Source organism: Leopardus geoffroyi, chromosome E3 (genome assembly GCF_018350155.1).
Source record: "Leopardus geoffroyi isolate Oge1 chromosome E3, O.geoffroyi_Oge1_pat1.0, whole genome shotgun sequence".
Lineage (NCBI taxonomy): Eukaryota > Metazoa > Chordata > Mammalia > Carnivora > Felidae > Leopardus > Leopardus geoffroyi.
The window spans coordinates 32,211,006-32,236,312 of record NC_059340.1 but is presented as its reverse complement, the minus strand read 5'-3'; the positions used below and the strand labels follow the sequence as shown (position 1 = coordinate 32,236,312).

General features: G+C 47.4%; 3 protein-coding genes across 7 annotated transcripts in view; 1 reads left to right on the top strand and 2 right to left on the bottom strand.

The window, feature by feature from the left end:
• Positions 1–15,272, bottom strand: part of TXNDC11 (thioredoxin domain containing 11) — a 59,954-nt gene extending 44,682 nt beyond the window's left edge. The window contains exons 1-4 of one of the 2 annotated variants that reach the window (XM_045460493.1): positions 14,791–15,272; positions 8,020–8,236; positions 4,419–4,516; positions 713–842 (exon numbers count right to left, since the gene is read on the bottom strand). In XM_045460493.1, the coding sequence (XP_045316449.1) occupies positions 713–842; positions 4,419–4,516; positions 8,020–8,236; positions 14,791–15,047 (702 nt within the window). In that variant the 5' untranslated portion in view covers positions 15,048–15,272. Of the gene's footprint in view, positions 1–712; positions 843–4,418; positions 4,517–8,019; positions 8,237–14,790 lie in introns of those variants that run through there. The other variant, XM_045460494.1, reaches the window with a different exon arrangement.
• Positions 14,149–17,963, top strand: LOC123589085 (atherin-like). Its single transcript, XM_045460726.1, has 3 exons — positions 14,149–14,221; positions 14,671–15,604; positions 17,304–17,963. Exons 1-3 carry the CDS (start codon positions 14,149–14,151, stop codon positions 17,338–17,340), a joined length of 1,044 nt encoding a protein of 347 aa, XP_045316682.1. The 3' UTR covers positions 17,341–17,963.
• Positions 17,964–19,122: 1,159 nt separating this feature from the next.
• Positions 19,123–25,307, bottom strand: part of ZC3H7A (zinc finger CCCH-type containing 7A) — a 36,647-nt gene continuing 30,462 nt past the window's right edge. For all 4 annotated transcript variants that reach the window (XM_045460492.1, XM_045460489.1, XM_045460490.1 and 1 more), the window contains exons 20-23: positions 24,876–24,984; positions 22,824–22,957; positions 20,851–21,014; positions 19,123–20,038 (exon numbers count right to left, since the gene is read on the bottom strand). In XM_045460492.1, coding sequence (XP_045316448.1) covers positions 19,849–20,038; positions 20,851–21,014; positions 22,824–22,957; positions 24,876–24,984 — 597 coding nt within the window. In that variant the 3' untranslated portion in view covers positions 19,123–19,848. The remainder of the gene's footprint in view (positions 20,039–20,850; positions 21,015–22,823; positions 22,958–24,875; positions 24,985–25,307) is intronic.

Here is a 25,307-nt window from a genome sequence, read left to right as displayed (position 1 = left end):
CTCAGGTACTTACGGTCCTGATTTTGTTGTATCTAAGGATCATTTTTACTTTCTACACCCAAATGTGATTTATGCTTGTTCCAGTGAATATTTTTGTGGAACTATTCTTATAATCTACTGAGATTATTTTAAGCTTTGTACCGGCCTCTGAAATAATAAGCTGTCCTGAACACACACTGAAGATCCTACGAAAATGATTTACCACGGGATGAAGCTGGCAATGGGAAAGCAGCAGAGAACCATGTTAGGAAACTTTCTGTTAACAAGGCCTTGAAACAGTTATGCACTTTATAAAACAGAAAGGCACATATTCCTAGGTTTTTTTAAAGCTAAACTACAACGAACACAAAAAAACAAGGAGTCACAGTAACATGCCATGAGAGTCAAATAAAATGTTTAGACATTTGCAGTGCATAAAAATTGTAACTTAATTCTTAGATCCTCTAAGTTCATCACAAGACAAATTGAAAATTGCTGGAAATTCCCAAATGAAAAATTCACAAGGTTTTACAAGTGTTCTATTCCCTTAAAACTCACTTGGTCAAACCATCCCTATAATCAAGTATCTCAAAAAGCATTTAAGTGGAGCTTATCTATAATGCGATCTTTTCAATGCTGCAAATCAGGAGGTATAAAAAACCCTTCTAATGTACACAATCCAACACCACCCGGTGAAGCCTTGGGGACGGGAGGAGATATGAAAGACAAGTACCTCGTAGTTTGAGAGAAAATCTAGTAACTCTGATTGAGATGGGATGTAGAGAAGTGGTTTCATCACCCGGCGGACAAACTTCTCAATGTAAACAGCACTCATGGGGCCTTTGTATTCGATTGGTCCAAAACTAGTACCAAAAAAATAAAAAAATAACAAATAAAAATAATACACCATGCATTAGACCTGTTACGTGTAACTGAAATCATCAACACCACAAAACGAAAATGTCTCGCTTTAGGATCCTGACTGCTTCACGGGGAAGTAGCCTTCTGTGTCCCAGCAGGTGAAAGGAGGGCCAACTAAGCATTTCATGTGAGGAGAGGTACAAACAGCAACTGCCCTTCTATGAGCTTAATTCAACTGCAAGTGGAATTTCAAAGCAGAGAACATTCATTCATTCTAGCCTCTAGAAAGGAAAAAAAAAATCCCCAAACAATATGTCTAAAAAAACAAAACCAAACAGAGAGGCAATCCTGGAAACTGACCAAAACTGCTAAAGGATTCCAGGATCTTAAGTACGTAATTCAACAAGCAGAATTTACTTTTACACATCACTCTTATGTTTTTTTATTGTTTATTTATTTTTGAGAGAAAGAGAGAGAGAGACAGAGAGCGCGCGAGAGCATGAGTGGGGGAGGGGCAGAGACAGAGGGAGACAAGAGAATCCAAAGCAGGCTCCAGGCTCTGAGCCATCAGCACAGAGCCCGACGCGGGGCTTGAGCCCATGAGCCATGACGTCAAGAGCTGAGCGCAAGTCAGAGGCTCAACCGAATGAACCACCCAGGCACCCCATACACATCACTCTTAAGTAAGAAACAAGGTATGCAGTTGGCCCTTGACCTACTAAAATGTACTTATTAAATATTCCCACAGACACTTACACAAGGGATCACTAAATCACCTTAAGCCTATTTAAAGTTTTATTGCAACAAAATAAGATTATGTGAAGGGACAAAGCCAGGGACCTGCAAAAATGGTCTTATTTTCCTTTCCAGCTGTGCTGAGGGATGCCCAGGAATTGGATGTAGCATTGCTAAGCAATAATACCAACATTCAGTTATCCTTCTAAGCTAATCAGAGTCCTCACATGGCTTTCTTCAATCTTGCACAATACAGACATTCCTCAAATATAACTGAAGGGTATGTGGCGGGGAAGTGGAGTAAGGTGAAATTCAACAACTCCATAACCATTCTTCTGTCCACACAGAAACTGACATTATGCTTCCTGTTCATTGCAGCAATAAACAGTCAAGAATTACATAAATGCTGTGAGATCCCAATAGTAAATGGTTATGTAAATGAACACACACACATAATGTGATGCGATGACCACAATTCCTCAGTGTGTACTGCAAAAGATGAGGCCAAACAAAAGAATGTTAGCATGAAAAAGGTAAAAACAGCATTCTACATGCACAGTTGGGAGACAGAGTTAACAGTTCTATCAATTCAAGACTTGTAACTAACTTAAGCTCAAAAATGACCACCGCCACGACCCCATCGGCTGCCAACAATGCTTAATTTAAAGGAAGAAATCGAAAAATCATCTGATAATTTATTTTCCTCCGCAAAAAGGGGCCAAAAATCTGGAAACCTCATCTACTCAGGCAAACAGGCTCCGGGAGTGTTGCTGTAAGGATCCCAGTGACTTGTGAAAGCGGAGGGAACCTCGGAATGCAGGACGCACAGTGCATTTTACCAACACGCCATCACTGCCACGACCACAGGACAAGCTGGTCTAGGGCTGCAGGGCCTTGGGGAGAGTGTTTTAAGAAACGACTCCCTGCTTCAGAGCCTTTAAAAAACTTTCCTCCTCACTGGTATCAACACACGCCAAAAAATGAAATCCACTTAAGCAAAACAGAAAGTCTACTAATTTCTTCAAGCAGCTACTACGACACTAGTTTAGCCGTTACAAAAACAGCAACAACAAAATACAAACTGCAACGTCCTGCCCAGTGACGGGGCCTAAGTGCCACGTGTGCAAGCGCTATTAACCAAAACAACCTCAAGTCTACTGACTGGTCACAAGAGAGCTTGGGTGAAGAAACGCATTCGTTCACATGCGTTATGTATAAAACAGAGGGCTTTTTAGGTATTTCTGTGCCTGAGCACTTTCTTCTGTTTCAGGTACACTGGGAATGGTGGATACTGAAATGAGTAGGACAAGGTCTGAACTAATTTAAACAAGTAACACTCAACAGGCGAAGAGGAGGGGCCACACTTCGAGGGCAGCAGCAACCTCAAATCCCTCATCAGGAAAATGAGAAGGCTGGACTAGATGCTTCTAAGGTTCTCTGTGTGGCCTTGCACTCTTTCTATAAATCTAAGAAAACAGGGTAAGACAATATACTGCACAGCCATACAGCCCAAAATGGTATTTTGCACTGTGTTCAAGGGAACTCTCCTGATTGTAATATCACATCAAGCTAAGCCCACCTCTGGGCAGCTGGCGTGCTTACCCAGAGTTGCAAGGCCTATCCTCCTCGCTAGGCACCTGTGCCCTATTTCCTAGCCCCCCGAAAAAGAAAGACAGGGACCTTCGCAGGGCAAACTTATTGATCCCATTACAGAGCACAGAGCTTTTACATCTTCAAATCTAACATTACGATATGAGAAGGAGTCTTCTATCTAGAATAGACTTTGAAGGTGGAGACGGGGTAAAAAAGTGCATTTTTGCTCAAGTATTATTTACCAGCTCCTAACAAACAGTTCTACGAGCCACAAAACATTTTGTACTGGAAACGTGAAGTGTGATGGAGCATGACAGTCCGCAAGTGATACTTTGATGATGTCTGTCATAAATCCCCACTGACGGAAACCCAAGAAGTTCAGACAGAGGAGGGAAAAATGCAGCATAAAAAGTAAAGCTCTTACTAATGAAAGCTTCCGTGCCCATTTTACCTTCATTAACAAACTTCAAGCCAATTACACTGAAGCCGTCCCCTTTCTTCAAACTTCTTCAAGTCAGATTTCAGACATTATTTAACACACACAGCAAGGTCTGGGCAGTACTCCAAACTCAAACACCAGTATTTGTGCAGCGTAATAAACTGACTCCCTAAGTGGGATACAGACTAAAGGCAGCTTCTTGTTACTTCGGGCTAGATGAATGCACTGGGGGACAAAATTTATGAAAACCTTTTAGGGTTTCAAAGCTCTCTGGGTTTCAGTATTATGGGCACAGGATTGTGGACTTGTAGTAATTTTTGTCCCAGTTGAAAAGGTGCTACGACTCCCTCCTGACTATGCTATGTTGCCAGGTAGCAGGGTAAGGACTTCTGTGTATTCTCACACAATAAAATACTTGTAGGTTATCTGCAATATACAGCCACACAATGGGGTGCCAGAATTATCAAAAACAGTGCTGTAGACTATGTAATGGCATGACAAGATTTTCACAAAAGCAAGAAAAAGCAGTTTAGAAAATACTATCACTACATGACCCCCCCCCCGTTTTTTTTATTAAAAAAAAAAAAGAGGGTGGGTATGTAGAGTCACAAGAAGATATAAATCAAAACACACAGAGGTTATGTAAGGTTGATAAAATACCCAGACCCTTTAACTGATGTAGTTTTGTTTCTCTGTATTTTCTCAATTCCCTACAGTGAATATCTAATACTTTTAAACAGAAAAAAGAATTTGCTTTGGAACTTAATCGGAATTAGAAATCAAAATCTGAAAACTAGTTAACAGTTCTTACCTCCGATGATACAGATGTATTACAGGGAAATGAAAGAAGTGCTTCTGTCTTCTGCATTTCCCCTGGTTCCACCAACAGTTAATTGCCACAAACAACACCTGCAGAGCCAAAAAAGGTTTCAAGTGACTATGAATAACAACTGAAAAATTACCAAGATTTTGAAGATAAAATTATAGAAATGGAACTATTCCTCTCTGAAACACGAAGTATGAAAAAAAATTATTTCGAGTATTCAAAGAAGATCATCATTTACCTCTGCAATTAAAAAGAAAGACTCTCCTCTACGTGTCTAGCTCGGACACTAGCATTCTGGTAGCATTTTATAGTTTAGCCCAAGAGGGAAATGGTTTCATTTGAAACCTAAAAAATATTTTTCATGTTTATTATTGAGAGAGGGAGAGACAGAGAGAGACAGAAGGTGAGCGAGGGAAGGAGGGAGACAGAATCCGAAGCAGGCTCCAGGCTCTGAGCTGTCAGCACAGCGCTGGACACGGGGCTCGAACTCACAAACCTTGAGATCATAACCCGGGCCGAAGTCGGACGCTTAGCTGACTGAGCCACCCAGGAGCCTGGATTTGCTTTGAATTCTAAAGTGAATGAGCAGGCATTACACTAAAACTCAGTAGAAAGAAAGACAGGTCTTTTGATAGTCAAACTGAGGGTATGAGAAGGAAAAAAAAAAAATACCTGCAAATAAAACATCGCTAAAGCCAAAGGACCGTTATTAATGACTATATTAAACATGAATAAGGATAACAGATGATTAAGGCATGCTCTGAAACGGAATATTACACAGCAAAAGTATGAGTTAAATACATATTTATAGGTAGATGCTGCAGTATTTAAATCTCCAATCTACTATGAAACGTCCCCAAACCAAGATGAGTTAATAGATTAGAGCAGAGTCTCTCAGCTTTTGCACTACGGCTATTTTGGCCTTCTGTCATTAGGAGGGTCTGTGTTACGTGCATTTCTGTTGTGCGGGGCCGTCCCCACGCTGGGGGCGCCATGTCCGGGAGTAACCTGGCCTCTACCCACCCCAGGCCAGCAGCTCCCCCTCCAGAGCAGCGGTAACCAAAAACGGCCCCAAACCCTGCTCACGGTTCTCTGGGGGAGAAAACTTCCTCCAGGTGAGAACCACTGACTAGAGGAATAATAAGATGAATAAATACATGATAAAACAAGCACAATAAAATGTGAATAGCAAAACTCTCGTGGCAGGTATATATAAACTCCTTCATCTTTGCTACGTGAAGAAATTTTCATAAGAACATTGAAAAAATATGAAAACTACAAATGAAAAATCACTTTCAAATGCCTTCCTTGTACTTACTAAGTAGCAGTATTGCTCTAAACTCTGTAGAGGCTCTATGGAGCCATTTACGAAAAAGAAAAGCAACAAAATCTTTACTTAAAGGGACATCTCACTTTTTTACTCAAAAATCGGGCACACTCTACCACATTTGCTAATTTTACTAAGCGGTATGGCTTAAAAGATTTTTTGCCTGTTTCCAAGAATAAACCCCCTCCTTCTCCCTAGTGAGAACACAGAATAACCTAAGCTCTCCATTTGGAAGGAGCTGGAAAAAAAAAAAATGTGAAAAAAGCAGTGCCCATTAGCTGTGGATGGCAGCATCACCTCTGCCACTTGTCATGTGATCTCTAGCCGAGCGGGCCACCGTGGAGGTGTGAGGTCCCGCTTCCGACAACAGGGACGTGAGTGCCAGCCCCAGAGCTGCCGGGAGAAACCACAGAGCCCGGCACACCAGAACGCCGTGCCCACCGTCACTCGGAAGGACGGTTAGACGGCAAATAACCGACACCCTGGAACACAGTACATTCTCCCCGTGTTCCCCACACGTTCTCTAATTTCAGAAAACCTGGGGAAGGCCTGGGGAATGCCTGCCTCCCAGGGCTCCAGTAGAGTTCCTGTTTCCTCCCTGGAAGGGTCTACCAGGTTATTTGCTTTTTTTTTTTTTTTTTTTTTTTTTTTGAAGTAAGCTCTACTGCCCAATGTGGGGCTTGAACTCATGACCCTAAGAATAAGAGTCACTTGCTTTGCCAACTGAGCCAGCCAGGTGCAGCTCTTACTAGCCATTTTTCAAGGGGGAGGAGAGTAAAGGGCGCACAGGGAATTGACTGATCCCCTGGGTCCCAAGTCAGAGCACAGAATCACACCCCTGAGAATCCATGTCATTGGAAACAGAGGTATAATGAAGAGCTAGATTTAAACAGTGCTTTGTACCACATTCAAGAATATATATAACGGTTTGAAAGGCTTTGCCAGGCCGGGCAAAAAGCCTCACCAGCATTTATAACATTGTTACTAAGAAGAACCAACCCAGAGTTCCAAAGAAACTTGGGACCCCAGCTGCCTGCATGAGTTACCTCAGATCAGTGGTTCCCAGCAGCCGCCCCTCAGAAATCTGTGGGAGGCTCCCTGTCTCGCTTGTTGCAAAGACCCAGATGCTGCAGGGCATGTGTGGGCAGGGGCTGCAATGACCCAGATGCTGCAGGGCATGTGTGGGCAGGGGTTGCCCTAGGGGTACGTCTGGGATGATGTTGCCTCATCCCAGAGCAGCTTTAAATGTCCAAACGATGTGGGGGGAAAACCCGTTTATCACTCAAGCCTAGGACCGAACTCCTTTTTATATGTGAATCCACATTATGGCTTTTGTATTCACCGAATTTCTCCGGAAGGCAACGCCTACATAAATACAGGGCAGAAAAGACTGGTTCCGGACCTTACCAAGAGTTGTTCACCACTTAGGAAACTCGAATCACCGTAAGCAGAGCCCCTCCGGTAACTGAGTTTCTGACACACCACACCTTTATGAGTCTGCATTTCCAATCGCCCACCCGCAGTCGTTCCACATAAATGGACAGAAACTACCTTGCCTGAGCATTTACATACGGAAACACACATGGTCTAGTTATACATTATTTTGGTCTCCCCCACCTTTACGCGGTAATTAGTGTATTGGATTGAGTATCTTGAAATCATATGTGTAGGGAAATTTTATCACCTATGAATTCCTTTTCGGGACAGAAAATGGCACATCACAAAATACCTGTTGCATAAATGGCAACGGGGACCCACTGAGTTGAAAGCCACTGCCACAAAGAGGACTCACGGGCCCATATACCCCTCGTGTCTAGCACAAAGGTGACCTTCATTAAGTATCTGTTGCATATGGCTCTCTGGTCCAAGTATTTTTATTTTTTTTCAAGTATTTTTAAATACTACTACGTAGTACTTGTGACAGATAAATTTGTCTTCCGGTAAACAACTAATCAAATACCAAAAGGAGAGTCAACTATGTCTTCCAGCACTGAAACCAAACAGCATGGGCCCCTTCGGTGAGCACTGAGCTGTGCTACAGGGAGATGCACCTTCGGCTTCCTCTCCGGCCGCTACCCACCTATGACCCTCCCAGCCAGAAATCCTGTTTCTTTCCAGAAGCCTTCACGATGGATGAAGCGAGGCTCCGGGCCTTCCCCCGGGCTAACTCAGCCAGCGGGGCAACGTGTGCCTCTGTGGGAACGACCCGCCCGGCACACGGTCACTCGATTCGATTCTCGGGTTCAACGTCAGCATTACCTGGTCCGACAGCTGACTCGCTGCTTGCTCGATCTCTGACCTGGCAGCAATGGACTGTCCACACCACGGAGCGTAGAAAAACAGCAGCACCACCTCTGAATCCCGGCGAACGTGCTCTGCGTAGTCCAGCTGCCCCTGGAAGAGGTCAAGAACCGGAGACCTCGAGGAGAAAAAGCTGACAGGTGGCTTTGCTGGTATTATCACATCTTTTGCTCGACTAAAAAAGAGCAAACACAGACAAGATCGCTAAGTTTATCTTCTTCTGAGGACAGCTTCGTGTGGAAGGAGAACAGAGCTTAAAAGACAAATCTCTGGCGTAAGGAAAAGGAGTTCCCAAAACACTGTCCTGGAGTAAAAAATATTCTGTGCTAAGGCAATATTTAGCTGAGAGAAAGCAAGCAAGACATAAACGATAAGCTGAAAACGCCTTTCTAATATTATCTCCCCAGATGTGGGATGGAAAGGCACCAGACAACGAGGATGTCTTGGAATAACCTATATTCTTCCCTCCCACACCCCAAACACTCCATCCTCGGCTCTCTGTGGCAGGAGCCACAACGTCAGAACAACCAGCGAGCTGGCTCAGAACTAAGGGGAGGGAGCACACGCGGGCTACCGCTACTAAGATTTGTAGGGCAAATTCTTACATCAACTGAACTTCGAGAAAACATTAAGTTTCTTAGCTGGAGTTGGCCTGTACTTATCCAGGGCATTCTGGCAGAAGTAATACATATTGGGAAGCATCACTATAATGGAATTGGGGGGCCAGATGGGGGGAGCCAGCACCTCTCCAGGTCAATTACAGGGAAAATGATCAATTACAGACTCCAACAGGAGAATCCTCAACAGGAAAAGAAGTAGGGGCCCCAAGAGGAAAAGATAGAACACCTCCTACTTAAAACTGACCACTTCATCCGCGATGAGCCAATGAAAAACTGTCATCCCCCTGAACTCTTGCTTCTCTCCAATTTACTTTCATTCACAACAACCCCTCCCAATTTCCTCCTTTTCCATAAAATAATGTTCCTCTCCTTTGTATGTGGGACTTGCCTGTGGCTTGCCATAGCTTGTATGTCCCAGTATGTCTCTGTTGTTCCTGAATAAACCCTCTTTTCTGGTAAAGTAACTTAAAAAAAATTTTTTTTTAATGCTTATTTATTCTTGAGAGAGACAGAGGGTGAGTGGGGGAGGGGCAGAGAGAGAGAGGGAGACACAGAATCTGAAGCAGGCTCCAGGCTCCAGGCTGTCAGCATAGAGCCCGATGCGGGGCCTGAACTCACAAACCACGATGATCATGACCTGAGCTGAAGTCAAACACTTAACCGACTGAGCCACCACAGTATCATGATCCCAAGGCTAGTAATGATGAACAACAAAGTAACAGCCCATTTTAACTGGACACCAGGCTTCCTGAATCCCTGAGGTTCTCAAAAGGGAGAGATCAAGAGGAGACAGGAAAAACTGATCTGAAGTCACAGAGCCGCCACGACTTTTCCCATCAAGACAAAAACGGTCTTGGCTGAGGCTGCATATCCCACCATGTGAAAGGAGCCTATGAACACCTTGAGCTATTCACACATCTGCACTAACATGGCATAAAACCATAATGGTGGTGTAGCCAAGAAACCAACAGAATAAAAATGGGACCCGAGAAAATGCTCAATTAACCCAAAAAGCAGAAGGATCAAGAAACGAACAAAAATGGAAAACAAATAGCCAGAAAGTACACTTATTTCCAACAATATCAATCATTACATTAAACATAAAAGGACTAAACCATCCAGTTAAGAGGAAGAGAATGCCAGACTGGATAATGAAGCAAGACCCACCGTAAGAACTGAAACAGGGGCGCCTGGGTGGCTCAGTTGGTTGTGTCCAACTTCAGCTCAGGCCATGATAGCACAGTTTGAGGGTTCGAGCCCCATGCATCCGGCTCCAGAGGGACAGTGCAGAGACTGCTTGGGGTTCTCACCCTCACACACACGTGCACACACACGCTCTCTCTCTAAAAAATAAATAAGCAAAACTTAAAAAGAAAAAAAAAAAAGAACTGAAACATACTATAATTGGATGAGTCTCAAAATAAGTACACCAAATGAAAGAAGCAAGACACTAAAGAATACGAACAACATTAATGCATTTATACGTTTCTAGAAAGGACACTTCCTGGGGAGAAGGAAATCTTACGCGTCTCAACTGAAAGCATGGAGGTGGTTAAACTTATGTCATCAACCTGCACATATCACATGTGTAATTCCACTGAGTGTAACATACACCACAATGAAGCTGATGAGGAAAAAAGCTTGGCCGCTGTGCCCCCTCGTCAGCAAGGCTTGCTCTGACAACTGAAGCAGGAGACCTGACTTCTTCTCTCAGCTCCCTATTCGTTGTCTTTATACCCCTCACCACAATCAGTAACTTACTTCATTTACCGATTATTTACCTACTCTACCACGTCATTAACTGCATGAGGGCAAGAACCCTATCTTTTCCACTGGTAGATCCTCACGATTTATAGCGCCTGGTACTCTGAAGTTCAATAATTTGTGAAATGAACAAACCCACCCTACTCACCTCACCTGAACATACACAAAAGGAAATTAAATATAAACCCATACGGATAGACATTATGAAGAAGACTCAGAACCCAAGTACCAGAGGCCCATGTGTTTTACTAGGGACGATCCTAAGGGCCACATCCTTATGTTCTAACTTCACAGATGTGTCCAAATGAACCTGATGATCTGGTTTCTCAGAACACAGCAGAGGAGCAGGAAGGAAGAACGAGGAGGGAAGCGCTGCCAGCTCTGAGACATGCAGCAGACAGACAGGTATTTAGAACCAAAAAAGAAAGTGTCAACACCCAAGACCCAGACTCCTCTAAGAGTCTTGGGTCATATAGCACAAGGGAAGGAACCCACACCTTCCTCTGCCATCGAGAAGCTGTTAGCTTCCTGAATTAAGAAGACAGATTTAAAATTACTACTTCCCTATTTTAGCCAAAAACTATCAATATCCTAAAGGAGTGGTAGTACCAAAGAGCAAATCCCCTATTTACTCACTCAAACTAACGTTTCAACCCAGCAGTCAGGGAGCTTAGGCAAAATGTCTTTATAACCTGAAAAACTCGGTCACTTACACAGTAATTCAAAAAATGCTCAACAAGCACCTGTTGTTTATGCTTCAGAAACTGCACTACAGGTACCAAGGCTATAGCAGAGGGCGTAATAACGTCCTCAAGGGACTTACTTTCTCGAGGAAGGAGACAGGCCGACAACCAAACACGTAAGCAACACACAAAAAGATCACAGCTGCGTGGAAAATGGAACAGGGTGATTTGGCAGGTGACAGGGCATCTTTTAAGCTGAGACCCGAAAGACAGGCAGTCATGCAAAGAGATGACGGAGGCCCCGTGTGTCACACATTATTAAAAGCCCCCAAGTTCCCCTCCTTGGAAGTCCTTTTCTACTATTCAAACTGGGTGCAGAGTGTGAAATGACGCAATCTGAGGAAAAACGTAGGTCTGTGAAAGCCAGACAAAGGGCACTGACAAACTCAGTATTACTGCCCCGCGTGCTCAGAGCAGGTCCTAGACTAAGTCAGCCAGGTAAACACGTGGCCCATCAAAAGGGAAACATTAACCAGGGAAGAGAAACATCTGCCTCTGCTCCACCAGAAAGGTTGACAAGCTTCCATTTAACTCTTAAGTTAGCTACACATTTTTGAGACACTGTATCTAGATCAAAGATTTCCTGCAGCTTTGAAGGCTAGTAAGTAGTCTCAGGTACAAAAGACTCCAGAGCTGCTTGCAAACAAAACAGGCAGGCTGCAGCTCCCAAGTTTTATAAGAAATACACACACCCCTACACCTCCATCCAAAGAGGACCTGAAGCAGCTTTGAAATCAGAAAATGCGATAAAGCAAAATGAATATACGCACAAGTACATATATAGATACAGACACACAACTTTTTTCCCTCCAAAACCAGGGTGAAAGGAAAGAGAGCAGGATGAAGCTATGGAGATCCATTGCAGAGAAAGGCAGGTAAATAAAGATTAAAGGGGCCTAGGGGGTTCAGTCGGTTTGAGAATCTGATTCATGGTTTCAGCTCAGGTCATGATCCCAGGGTCATGGGGTGGAGCCTGCTTAAGATTCTTTCTTTCTCTCTCTCTCTCTGCCCCTCTCCCCTGTTCAAGTGTGCTCTCTCTCTTCCTCTTAAAAAAAAAAAAAAAAGGTTTAAGGCCCCCCAAAATGCACAATTATTGTGTTTCAATGCCCAACCTTTTTTTTTTTTTTTTTTTAACGTTGAGAAAGACAGCGAGCAAGGGACAGAGAAAGAGGGGTACAGAGAATCCCAAGCAGGCTCCGCGCAGACAGGGGCAAGCCCGATGTGAGTCTCCAGCTCACAAACTGTGAGATCATGACCTGAGCCAAAGTCGGACGCTCAACTGACTGAGACACCCACGTGCCCTTAAATCAACCTTTTTTATGTGATCTGGTTTGAACTCCGCTAAGCCACCAATACTGACAAGGGCTGTCACTGATCTTAAGCCTGGAGCTATTAATGAAAATAAAATTTTTTAAAATACTACTCTCCCGGAAACCTCTGTCTTTATTAATGCAAAAATCTTAAAAGTAAAATAGAAAAAGGGGACCAGACATGTTGGTGTATATAATAGATGATGACACCCTTTAATCAAACGAGACTCTCCAAAATCAATCTTAGCCTACTGAATGACAGTCCAGATTTGCCAGCAGCAGAGCAAAGCTGGACAGGCAAGCAGCCATTCACCGCTCCCTCCTAGCCTGAAGCAGGAAGGGACCTCGCTCTGCCTGCTCCCGTGACTCGATTTACACAATTCCTGCTTCCCCAAATCTCAAAGGACGTTCTTAGCCATTTAAAGTCAGGTTCTTTCAGAACAAACACTAAGCATTATTTCTACAGATGAACAAGCGGTAAGCTTCCCACCTGGAGGGGGAACCTCTCTTCCTACTTTGAACCCACGTGACACCTTGTCACTTCACGACGTAAAATACTTCATCCATTTTCCTTTGCGCAGCTTGTGATGAAGGGGAAGGTTAAGAGCCTAGCACTGACAACGAAGGATTCAAATTCCAGATCAGCCACTTAATGGGGGGGGGGGGGTGTGATTTCGGGCAAGTCTGTAACCGGACCAAAGCTCAATTTCTTCATCTATCAGTTGGAAGCATAAAAATATACCCAGGCTTTACTGGGGACTGAGATTTAAAGGGTCCAGACCAGGCTCTCAGATTATGCGTTGAATGAATTCATGCACTGATGTTCGCTACAGTTCTCGAGGAGGCAATTTTGTTCCCCAGGGGACACTTGGCAATGTCTGGAGACAGTGCCGGTTATCATATCTAGGGCTGCGTGCTACTGGCATTTAGTAGCTACAAGCCAGGCTACTGCTGGGCACTAACATGGACAGGACAGCCCCCTTCGCCCAGCGGGCAGCATAGCACCTGGCACTTGGCAAATGTTCAAGGGCGGTTATAATCTGTTCTCTTTCCACTAAAATTCCCAAGCCTCTGACGCCTCTCTGACAACGGGGGCCACATACTATGCAGAACATACTCAGTACAAATGCTCCAGGGGGAAATCTTCCTCTTAGCTAATATGCCAGTCAGTTGCAACCGAGACTTCTACAATGGAAGTCCCGGGAGATAATACTGAAGACTTGGGAGACCAAAAGTACTCCTGAAATTTGTCTTATTTTATTTTTTTTTAAGTTTACTTTTTTGAGAGCGAGCGAGTGCCCAAGCGGGGGAGGGCTGAGAAAGGGACAGAGAATCCCAAGCAGGCTCTGCGCTGTCAGCACGGATGTGGGACTCGAACTCAGGAATCAGGAACCCTGAGGTCATGACTTGAGCCGAAAGCAGATACTTAACTGACTGAGCCACCCAGACGCCCCCAACACTCCTGAAATTTGAATTAACATTTGTACCTGCGTCCCTTCCCCCAAAAGCAGCACATAAACTTTTAATTTTTCCCGTTCACTGTGCTCCAGCCTACTCGGGCTTTCCTTCCAGTTCCAGGAAAACACCGGCTTGCCCACGCTTTGCACTTGGCTCCCTCTACCTCGGACACTCTTCCCCCAAATCTTCCCGATGGTGGCCCCTTCCTCCTTCCTGTATGAGCTTCCTGGTCGCTCCGTCGCGAAGGCCAATCTGCCCCACCCTCGTATCCCTTCTATTATTGCCTGCACAGCACTTCCAAAAGTCCTTCAAAATGACATGAAGTTGTTTTCTGCCTGTCCCACCCACTGGAAAGGAGAGAGTGTGATTTTTTATCGTCAACGCTCCCCCGGATGAGCGCTCCCCGCACACGGCACGTGTGGATAAATAATCTTTAGATCGATGGATGCACGAATTCTCGAAGGGCTCCAACGGCTGTGAATCATCACACGCGACGCACAAGGGCAACAAAATGCGTGTTAAATGAGGGCCCTACAGCCTGGGCAGAAGTGACAGGTGCACCCCCAAGAAACCCCAACAGGTGACGAGCAGCTCAGAAGCTGGCGCACTTCCCTCGCTGCTAAAACGGGAGGAAGGGGCCCCGGGCAGCGCCCGAAAACCTCTCCCGGTGGCTGGCTGGCTGGCGGGCGGGCCAGGTGGCGGGCTCGGCTGCAGGCTGGGGAGAGTCGAGCCCGTCGCCGCACGCGAAGGCCGCGACGACCCCCGACCCTGCGGGCCCGGAGCGGGTCCTGCGCCGCCGCCGGGCCGGGGCCCCGGGGACGCGGGCCGCCTCACCTGCAGGTAAACTTGAGGGCGACGAGCAGCGCGCAGCCGAGCGCCACGGCCCCGCAGAGCAGCTCGGGCCGCCGGCGCGCCATGAGGGAGGCGCCGCGCAGCCCGCGGCGGAGCCGGCCCGCCGAGGACGCTCCGGCCGGGGCCGGGCTGAAGGAGCCGGAGCCCGCGGAGCCGCCGCCGCCGCCGCCACCCTCGTCCTCGGCGTCGTCGCTGCTGCTGCTGCTGTTGCCGCCGCCGCGGCCACCGCATTCCGACATTACATGCTCCCTGTCGCCGGCTTTATACCGCCGCCGCCGCTTCGGGCCACAGGGCCCGGCCCGGCCCGTCGCTCCCCAACCCCGCAGTTCGCCGCGCCCGCTAACCCGGACCCTCCACGTCAGCCCCGCCGCCGTCGCGAAGCCCGCCCCCGCGCAGGCGGCTCCGCCCCCGCCCGCGGAGCCTGCGCGGACGCCGGCACCTCCCGGCGGACCCCGCCCCCCCCCCCCCCCCCGCTGACGGAGTCTGCGCGCACGCCGGCCCCGCCTGACAGCCCCGCCCCCGATCGAGCCACGCCCCTCGCCCGCGGAGCCTGCGCAGACGGCCTCCCCGCAAGTGCCACCTGCGGCCCGGCGGTCTTCCCACAGGCCCCGCCCTCCGTCCGCGGAGTCTGCGCAGTCGCGGGTCGAGCGTCTTTCCAGTCCTCCCCGGGATGCGCTCAGTGCGCGTGCAGGCAGCCACGGGCCGTCGGGGCTCCCAGCTTGGCCTGCTGCATTTTAGGTGCCATAATGACGACGGCATTCGTGCCCGCGAGTCCGTACAGGCTCCGGGGACATAGGTACCGTTCATTATCTCCGCCGTATTGAAGGAAAATACGGGCAGAGATGAGAAGTGTCCAAGGACCCAGGAGTGAGGCGGGCAGGAGAGGTCACTCGGCCTCGGTTTGCAAGTCTGTAAAATGGGGGTAATAGGAGTGCCTTTCTGACAGGGTTGTTTTGAGGATCAATGGAATTTATGGAAAATGGCAGGCCCATAGTGAGGTCTTATTCTTAGTTACTGTAGTCTCCCAGTGTCCATGACCTGCCTCAATTAAGCCTACTATCATCCCTTCCACCACAGCCCTTGGGGGAGGGTGCGTGCCGCCTGTACTAGCTTCACAGATGGGAAGAAAAACTGAGGCTTGGAAAAGTCACTTGCCTGAGGCGGCAAAGCTACTAGGTGAGAAATTCAGACTCAGAGGCAGCCCCCACCCCCACCCCCAAGAAGCTGCTCCAGGGACCCACTGCTGACTCTCAACACTTCCCTGACTTCTGAAGGTTAGGTCCTTTCTGAATACGTTTTGTGATTATAAAGGACAAGCCAGGGGATGAGATGGGATGGAGTCGTTTCCATGAGAGAGAGGGACAACTCCATCTGGCACTAATCATTAAACAGCTCTGGGGGCCGTAGATCTCTGTAAATGACTACAAACTAGGCAAATAAAACGCAGAGGGAACAAAGCAGTCATGATTGAAGGCAAAAAACAAACAAAAAGCATGGCTCAGGCCCAGAAGTTAGGGTGAGACCTCCCCTCTGCCACAGGGCAGCTGTGTGAGCCTTGAGTCTGGTTTCCAGGGATATAAAATGTGGCCACCAGTGGCTACCTTGCTAGGGGCCCAGGACATTCAGCGTGTCCACCACTGAGGCCCAAAACGTTGGGAACTTATTTACATGTACCATTTTACTATTTGTCTTATATCTCTCCTTTCGTTCGCTCTTCCTTTTGTATTAAGTGGATGTTTGCTAGTATATTAGTTCCTTTAATGATTTTTTTTTTTTTTTTGATGTTTATTTTGAGAGAGGTGGAGAGAGAGAATCCCAAGACTCTGGTCTCCATCCTGTGAACTGTGAGATGATGACCTGAGCCAAAATCAAGAGTCAAATGTCACCCAGGCGCCCTTCCTTTAATGATTTTAAACCTTTTTGTTGTTGTTATATCCTTAGCAGTTGCTCTGGGGATCGCTGTATACATTTTTTTCAGAATTTCTACTTGAGATTTCTACTAGCTTAATTCCAGGAAGATCTGGAAACTTCTCCAAACTAGCTTTTACCTCTTCCCGTTCTCGTGCTATTATTACTTTTCCACCTCTTCGATTACAAACCCGGTAATTCCGTGTTCTGTTACTGTTTTATATAATCTTGTTTTTATAGACGCCGGGAAAAAAAATGTATTTAGAAATACATTTTTGATATTAACCTTATTTACCATTTCTAGTCCTCAATTTGCCCGTGTAGATCTGAATTCAACAGTGTATTACTAATATGGTCAAAAGTCACCCGGTCCCCATTCACTGTAGGTTGCTAGGACAGAATCAACCCTACACTTCTATAAGACACCTGTCATTTGCACAGGCCTGTATAAAGTTCAAAGAACTTTTGCTGCCTGTGGGTTGTCTCTTAAGACCCACAACACCTTGTGGCAATACAATGTGATGTCTTATAGGCCAGGAAACCACCCTGGATTAAAAAAGGCGATTGATTTCCTTTTCTCTATGTAGACATGTGGCTGCTTCTTTGACCAGAATGTACTTCTGAAACTGACAAATTCAGTTCTGACTATCCCAGGCAGTCAGGATCAGGCTGCACTGCTCTGCAGGGCTAAGTCAGCCCTAACTTGTCCACATCAACCTGCATGTGAGTTTTCATGGTCACTTTTTATACCATACTCAAGTTGGTGGAGTTGGAGAAGGGGGCAGGGAGATTATATACCATATATAAACGCTTTCTTAGAACCAGAGACAAGTATGCTCATTAGCTTTTAAAGCTTCTAAGCATTTACCCAGCCAACAGGATGTGCCTGACGAGGTCCAGGTTGGCAGGTATTTCGGGAGGGAAGCCGACCCCTGAGCCTGAGTGGTCCAGGCAGTGGTGGCTATGCTTCCTGGAGACTTTGTGTCAAGACCCCAGAATTGGCTTTCCAGAAATTAGCGTTCTTTCCTTGCAACAAACACCCACAAGAAGTCTAAATTCTAATCTCTCGAGGCCAACTGAAGAGTGTTTCCGTTCTCATCTTGGCCACTCACAGGATCTCAAACTTTGAGTTTCTAGCCTGGATTCTGAACACGATGACAACCAACTTTTTTTCTTTTTCTTTCTTTTTTTTTTTTATTTTTTAAGAGAGAGAGGGAGAGCCCATGTGCACGTAAGTGGGAGACGGGCAGAGGAAGAGAATCTTAAGCAGGCTCCAGCCCAGTGCAGAGCCCGACTCGGGGCTCATTCTCACCACCAGGAGATTATGACCTGAGAGGAAATCAGGAGTCGGACGCTTAACCACCGAGCCACCCGGGCGCCCCAAGACAACCAACTTTTTCATCTGTAAACCGAAGCAGAACCCCAGAGACAACTTTTGAACACCTGCTACTCTCCCTGAAAAAAGGAGTTGGGAAGCAAGTACAAAGAAGAAACGGAGTGAAGGCCTTCTGCCTAGAGAGACCTCGTACAAAACTAACACTACTGGTCTACTCTCCAGAAAAGGTCACTTGTAGCAGATTATCTGTTTGGCAAATAAGAGGCACTCCTGACACATCCACCAAGTCAAGTGGGTCCCAACTGCCTTGTCACACATGGAGGGAAACCAGTCTGTCCTTGAAGGAGTCATGGGGCTTGCTTGTCCGTCTGCAGCCTCTGGTTCTTCTAAATGCTCTATTTGTCTCGTCTCACCATCACCAACTGTGCCCTCCTCTCCACCCTGGCTGGACTCACATGCAGAAAAAAGACCCTTCTCTGTTTACCCCCTAAACCCGCTTAGTCAAGGCTGTCACGAGGGAGTGGCTTTGCCCGACTGTTTGGAGGCTGGTTACATCACAGCCCAGCAGATCTCTGTCTTCCAAGTCCATCCACCGCGCCCCCTGACCCCCGTCCCCAGCAAGGACTCGGCCCTGGTAATATCCTCAGGATGTAGCAGCCCAAGCCCGACTGTCGGCCCTTCTCTTCTAGCTCACTGGGTCTCAGCCTCGGAAGCAGGTCAGGGTCCCACAGGACAGCTTCGCTCTGTCTCTGTCTCTGCCGGCCGTCCTGACCATGCCTTCGGTGCTCTCCAGCAACCAACAACGCCAGTCATCTGTAGAAGCCCACAGCCCACACCTGAATGAAACAAAGAAGAGCCCCACAAGGGTTCACACGTCCCTGAACCAGAGAAGCTGCTTCTCACGCCAAATCTGGGGCAGCGCAGGACAGAGTGAAAAGTCGCTTTCGTGTCTAATTTGCATCCTGCCACTAACTGCTTAAATAAAAGTGTTGAGAAAAATCAAACCTTGTGACGTTAGGTCCCAGTTTCAATAATTCTTTGTGGGCAAAGGATGACAGTGAAAAATGAAAGACCTCTATATATAAAATGTTTATTACAGGCAATATTGGTCCATACACTACACAATACCAACAGTACAAGTGTAATCTTTCAAAATCATCGTTTAAACAGCAAAAGACCAAGAAATAAAATTTGAGTCGACTGATTATTTTTCAAAATATTCTCAATGCACATTATCCTTAGTTCCCTTATTATAGTGAAACATACAAATACAGAAAAATACCCCATTTAACATGTACTAGTGTTAAATGGTTATTTGGCTTAAAATCTGAGTTAAGAAAATCCTTTTTAGCAACCTACGTACAGATAAGTAGCAAACTTTATTATATTAAACAAAGTCGTTCCGTTTCAAACCTGTGAAGAATTTCATCCATCATGTATTCTGGCCCTAGTGTCTACTCTCTCACCGCCGTGGTTCTGATCCAAAGGACCAACTCAAGGAGTCGTCTTAGACACAACCTCATCCTCTTTCCCAACACGCTTCATCCAAAAGTCTGTTCAACAGATGGCAACCAGGTAGCGGTCACTTCGCCATGCGATGCCAATGGTGCCACGAGAGCATGGCCAGACCTGTCAAACAGCCCGTTTTCCTACCTACTGTGGGTTGCTGCTCAGGAGGTACGATAGACGCCAATACAAGCAGAAAGTCTGCGGCTTCTCTGCCACGTGCCTGAGAACACTTTCCATTTTTTTCTGGTCGATGCTCTGATTAGGTAACATACATAAAAGCCAGCATATTAGTTTAAATCTTTAAACAAAAAACTATATTTTCCAAAGTCATTATCATTTGGGGCGATTAAGTGATCTTTTCTTGCTTTGTTGAGCTTCATCTTTAGGGCGTCCCTCCGCTCTTCCCACTCGTGGAGCTCGGCGTTGCCGTGTGCAAACTTACAGCCGCTTCCTTCTGTGCAGGTGCCGTTCATATACCTGCGGGGCAAGTCGGTGCGGTGAGTGCCCGCAAGTGATTCACACAAACCTGAGGAGCACCTGCTTCACCAGCAAAAAAAACCCCTTAGTTCAAAACCTTAACCCTACGGGAGTGACTATGACACAGCCTTGACATCCACAATGGAAAAATTAGTACTTTTAAATGTATTAATGAGAAATACCGATTGATGGGGCGGAAAAGACTACAGTCCTTCCTGATGCAGTGGAAGGAAATCTGAACTGGCAGCGGGGGAAAAGACACCTTCCGTGGTGTGGGGTATCACGTGCATCTAAACGGGGAAACTAAATACGAAGAGTGATTTAACAATATGAGGAGCAATTCAAAATCATGGCTGGTGGCTAAAAGATGTTCTAGGTCCACTGAAAACAAAGGAGCGAGAGTCACGTTCTCCTCTGACCTAAGTTCCACACGTGCACTTGAACAGTCAGTCATTCAAAGGCAGTTTCAGCACTCACACACGCCAGCTACAGGGCAGGTTGTGCTTAGCGACCCACCCTTGACGGGAAGGGGGTTGGGGCAAATGCGAACACACGTACTTCTCTCTTCCGTTATCTCAAGACACTTCGGACCCGTATCAGCAGACCAGTGACTCTTGTCGCATGACCACAGAAGAGCGAACGAGCGTCCAAGGAGCAACCACCACTTTGAGCCCCGATCCGAGCATCCAGTGTTGGAGGACTCCACCCCCGGGTGATCCCCGCGCGCCGACCCAACGACCTGGCCTAACGAGGACGTAATGGCCAGGAAAACGGCGTGAGACCCGCCGTCCCCGCGGGGGGGCGCTACGTACCTATCGCAAACACTAAAATACCCTGTCGGAAAGCGGTGCTGCCAGCAGTACTGGTCGTCCTCGGTGTGGAACACCTTCTCCTTGTGCTTCTCCGAGGAGATGTGGCCTTGCCACTGCTTCTCACTGTTGCAGTTCTTCCCACACATCCAGCAGTGAAAGTCGGCCTGGAGTGCACGAGAGACACGCGTGCCATCAGGGGTGCCGTGTGCCCCTGACAGGCCACACGCTGCTCAGGGAGGGCACCCAGACTGGGAACCACTTGACCTACAACCCCGCCTCCACTCTCGGGGAGCCTGTCTGGCCAGGGTGGGAGAGGGGGGGAACCAGGCAGGAAGATCAAGCTCAAGCTCTGGGTCAGAAACAGGACCAAGAAAGGGATCCCGACACCGGGAGGCGGGCCAGGACACCGGCAGCAGAGAGCGGGGGTGATGGATTCGGCCAGGTTCCGGGAGATCTCTGGCAGGGAGGTGACGGACTGGTGTGCAAACAAGGATGTCTGTGGGGAGGACGAGGGTTCATGACAGGACGCTGGGGAGGAGGAACTCTTAAGGAACAGCAGAGAGGACGTGAAAGCCCGGGGCTCTGCAGCTGCGTAGGGAGCAGCAGCCGCTCCATCCAGGGCACGTGAAGTGAGCCTCCTACCACGGGCCACACTTGTGCCAGGGACCAGGGAAGTCCAGATGCTGAGAAGACACTGCCCCTGGGGCACAGACCGCACAGAAGGAACTGTGCTCAGGTCGCTGTAGGTACGACCACAGATGCAAAGCTGTAAGGTCTGAGCAGTGGTTCCCAAGTGGCTAAGAATCATGTGCACACAGGTAAGAACAGATTCCTGAAGGCTTCCTGCGAGATCGTCACTATGTCTGGGGGACAGATGAAGATCCACCTGACTGAACAGCCCAGGTAAATCTCACGACCCAGGAAGTCCAGGTGACCCTGCTTTGGGAACACAGGAACAAGGTGTCAAGGGAGTGAGCGCTGCACCCTGGCACAGGAGGGAGAGTTCACAGGGCACATCCCCAGGCACACACGTGGGGCAAGGCCAGGCCCCAGACGTGAGCCAATCCAGCTGAATCAATTACGGGAAATAGGAAATGGGATAATGCACACGCCCACGTCATCTTTAAAAAACAAGCCAGGCAGGGGCGCCTGGGTGGCTCAGTCGGTGACTTCGGCTCAGGTCACGATCTCTCGGTCTGTGATTTCAAGCCCCGCGTCGGGCTCTGTGCTGACAGCTCAGAGCCTGGAGCCTGCTTCGGATTCTGTGTCTCCCTCTCTCTCTGCCCCTCTCCCGCTCGCAAGTGCTCTTTTTCTCTCTCTCAAACATAAACAAAAGCCAGACAGAACTATGGATGAGGAAGAAATATGTCAAAGATATGTAAACATAGCCTGGCAAATACATACTGGATCTGGTCCGTCTGGGAAGGGGGACAAACGGGGTTCTAACTATGTAACATTTTATTTATTTCACAGAAGGAAAAACAACAAACTGCTAACCTGGTAGCTTCAAGGTATTCATTATATTATCCTTTACTTTTATAAAAAAAAAAAAAAATGTAAAAGAAAACCAAAACAGTACAAAACCACAGATGACTTAATGTCTCCAGTGAACCTTGGAGCCAGAGGCCAGACGCTGGTGCGTAAGGCAGGAATGCGGGCATAGCACCCATATTTCCCAAACATCTTCTGGGGCCCGGCACTGGGATAAATGCTCCAGGACCCATCCTGCTTCGCTTACCCATCACAACCCCACTCAGGGGCGCTCGATTACTCGCCCAGGCTACAGGCTAGTAAGAGGGAACACAAGCTCTTAGGCTCAAAATTCTCTGCCTCCAAAGTCAGGAAAAGCATTTTCTAGAATCAGGAGGCGTAAGCTAGGGGCCCAAGGCCACCTGAGGGAGGAGCGTGGGCAGCAGGGAGCCAGGCCGCGGGAAGGAGAAAAGAAGGATGTAGAAGGACCCCTGGGGACTCACAGTAACTTCAGCGTAATCTGTCGGCATGTGGATTTGTTTTCCGTTCTCCTTGTTTGATTGACTGGCTACATCATCGCTTTTTTCATTTTTTTGACTCTTTAGCCAGAGCTCATAAAACTGCTCCATATCTTGTACTAAAGAAAAATGAATCGATTTCAGCAGATTTGAATACACCATTGAAATACACACAAGATCATGCAGACCTTTTGTATCAGGTGGCGTACGTTTTCAAGAGGAAAGTAAGACGGTGGAACAGAGACGGATTACAGGAGGCGTGGAGAGGGGCCACATCCATGCAACGGGCAAACTCTGGTGGGTATGAACCAAATTCTGGACTATTAGACCACAAGCACTAGTCTTTAAGATGAATTAACTCCTCCCTACGTTTGCAAGACACCTTGGGGGTGCTGAAAATTCAGTAACTATTATAAGGATATTGCTAAAAAGAAAGCCTCACAATGCTTCACACTGCCCCCAGATAAATACTCATGATCACTGCCATAACCACATAGCCACTTACAAGGCTCGGGGCCCGAACAGATATGCTCCTCACTGTCTGCTGAAAAAGACGAGAAACGCACTACCACTGGGACCATGATTCTGACCCCGACGGGAGCCCATCGAGTGAAGCCGCCATCCCTGAGGATTCACACGCTGGGGTGCAATTTACAACAGCACAACTGTGACCAGGTCTTGGGCAGTGGCCACAAGCTGCTTCCTACAGTATAAGCAAGTGCATTCAGCAGTACTGGCGAGTGCTAACGCCAGGTTTCTCAACCTCAGCGCTGGTGACATTCTGGGCCAGGTAATTCTTTGCTGTAGGGGGCTGTCCTGGGCACCGTGGGATATTCAACGGCATTCGCAGACTCTACCCGCTGGATGCCAGTAGGACAACCCACCTAAGTCACAACAATAATAACGTCTCCAGACGTTGCCAAACGTCCCCGGGGGAGAGGGGAAGTCTGGCCAAATTCATCCCCGGCTGGGAAATCTGGGAATGAGGTTATGATCCAAAAATTGGCTTTGAGGGGGCGCCTAAGTCCGACTTTGGCTCAGGTCATGATCTCACTGCTCGTGAGTTCGATCCCCGCGTTGGGCTCTGTGCTGACAGCTCAAAGCCTGGAGCCTGCTTCATGTTCTGTCTCCATCTCTCTGCCCCTCCCTCACTCATGCTCTCTCTCTCTCTCAAGTATAAAATAAAATGTAAAAAAACACTTTTTTTAAATGGGCTCTGTTGCCTACCCAAGTGTTTCTTACAATACATCATCAGACTAGGAGGAGAGATAACCCAGAAATCCTTCGTTCGGACCACTGGTAACAGGAATCACCGCCAGAACCCTGGTGTGCAAGAACACCTTCAGTAAGGCCCGACCACATGTCCCTCCTCCAAACAAGACAGCGGGAAGGAGTCCCCTCCACACGTCCCCAAATGTGAACACTGGTTAAACATGGTAGGTGACACGCTTAAATCTGAATGGTTCACGTAATTCAGGGATCACGGATCTTCAGCAGTTGGTCAATTTCCATCAGTTTGCTAGAGACTAAACAACACCAATTCCTGCCTTTGCAGCCAATCTTTCTGATCAAAAGTCAAAGGCTGTCTGAGGCTCCTCTCAAAGACTCCCACAATGAACATGCAGTGTGACCAAGGCACACATTCTGCGGGCCTCTGAGTCTGAGCCTGTTCTCCCGGTGAGGCCTCCTTGAAGAAACTTTCGATTCTAGCCCGATTTGGGGGTGGGGGGGGGGCTTGGCTATTCACAATAGGAGCAGATGGTCTGGCGCAGGTGGTCAGGAAGGACTGAACTTCCCAGACCACCTTTCAGGAACACATCTGTGTCACACGCAACCCTACGGATCTGCACCCAGCTCTGCCCTGAGCAAACACAGATCAGAGGTCAGGCTCTGCTCCCCTGACTCAACGGCACGACTGTGCGGGATGCAAGCCGCAATCCGCGTTCGCGGTGAGCTCGCATGTTTCCAGGGAGGAAGGAGACTTCCCCGCAAGCTAGACTTCGCGGTCGACAGGCCACAGTCAAGACAGCAACTTACTGCCGTTCTCTTTCATGTACGTCCACACTTCCCGCTCCTCGGGGCTATGAGCAAACGAGCAGTTCCCAACATACTGACACTTCTTCCCGGAAGCAATATGATTGCACAGCTGTACCAAAAAAAAAAAAAAAAAAAAAAAAAAAAAAGAAAGAATATGCTTTAAGACAAGAGTACATTCACTAAAACTGCCTAGTTTTTACTGAGGCCAAATAAGCATTATTCTCTGTGCTAGTGCTGAGTAACATAATTATTAAATAAGATTACTTTATATTCAAATGGACTCTAAGCCCAACATACAGGAGATGAGATTAAGCTTTCTATCTTGAAATTTTTCAAAACAGTATCTCCAACGGAAAAAAAGTAAGGAACTGGGAGATGGAACATTTTCATACAAGAAAATGTCGACAATCTCCCTTGTTCAGAGTATCCGCT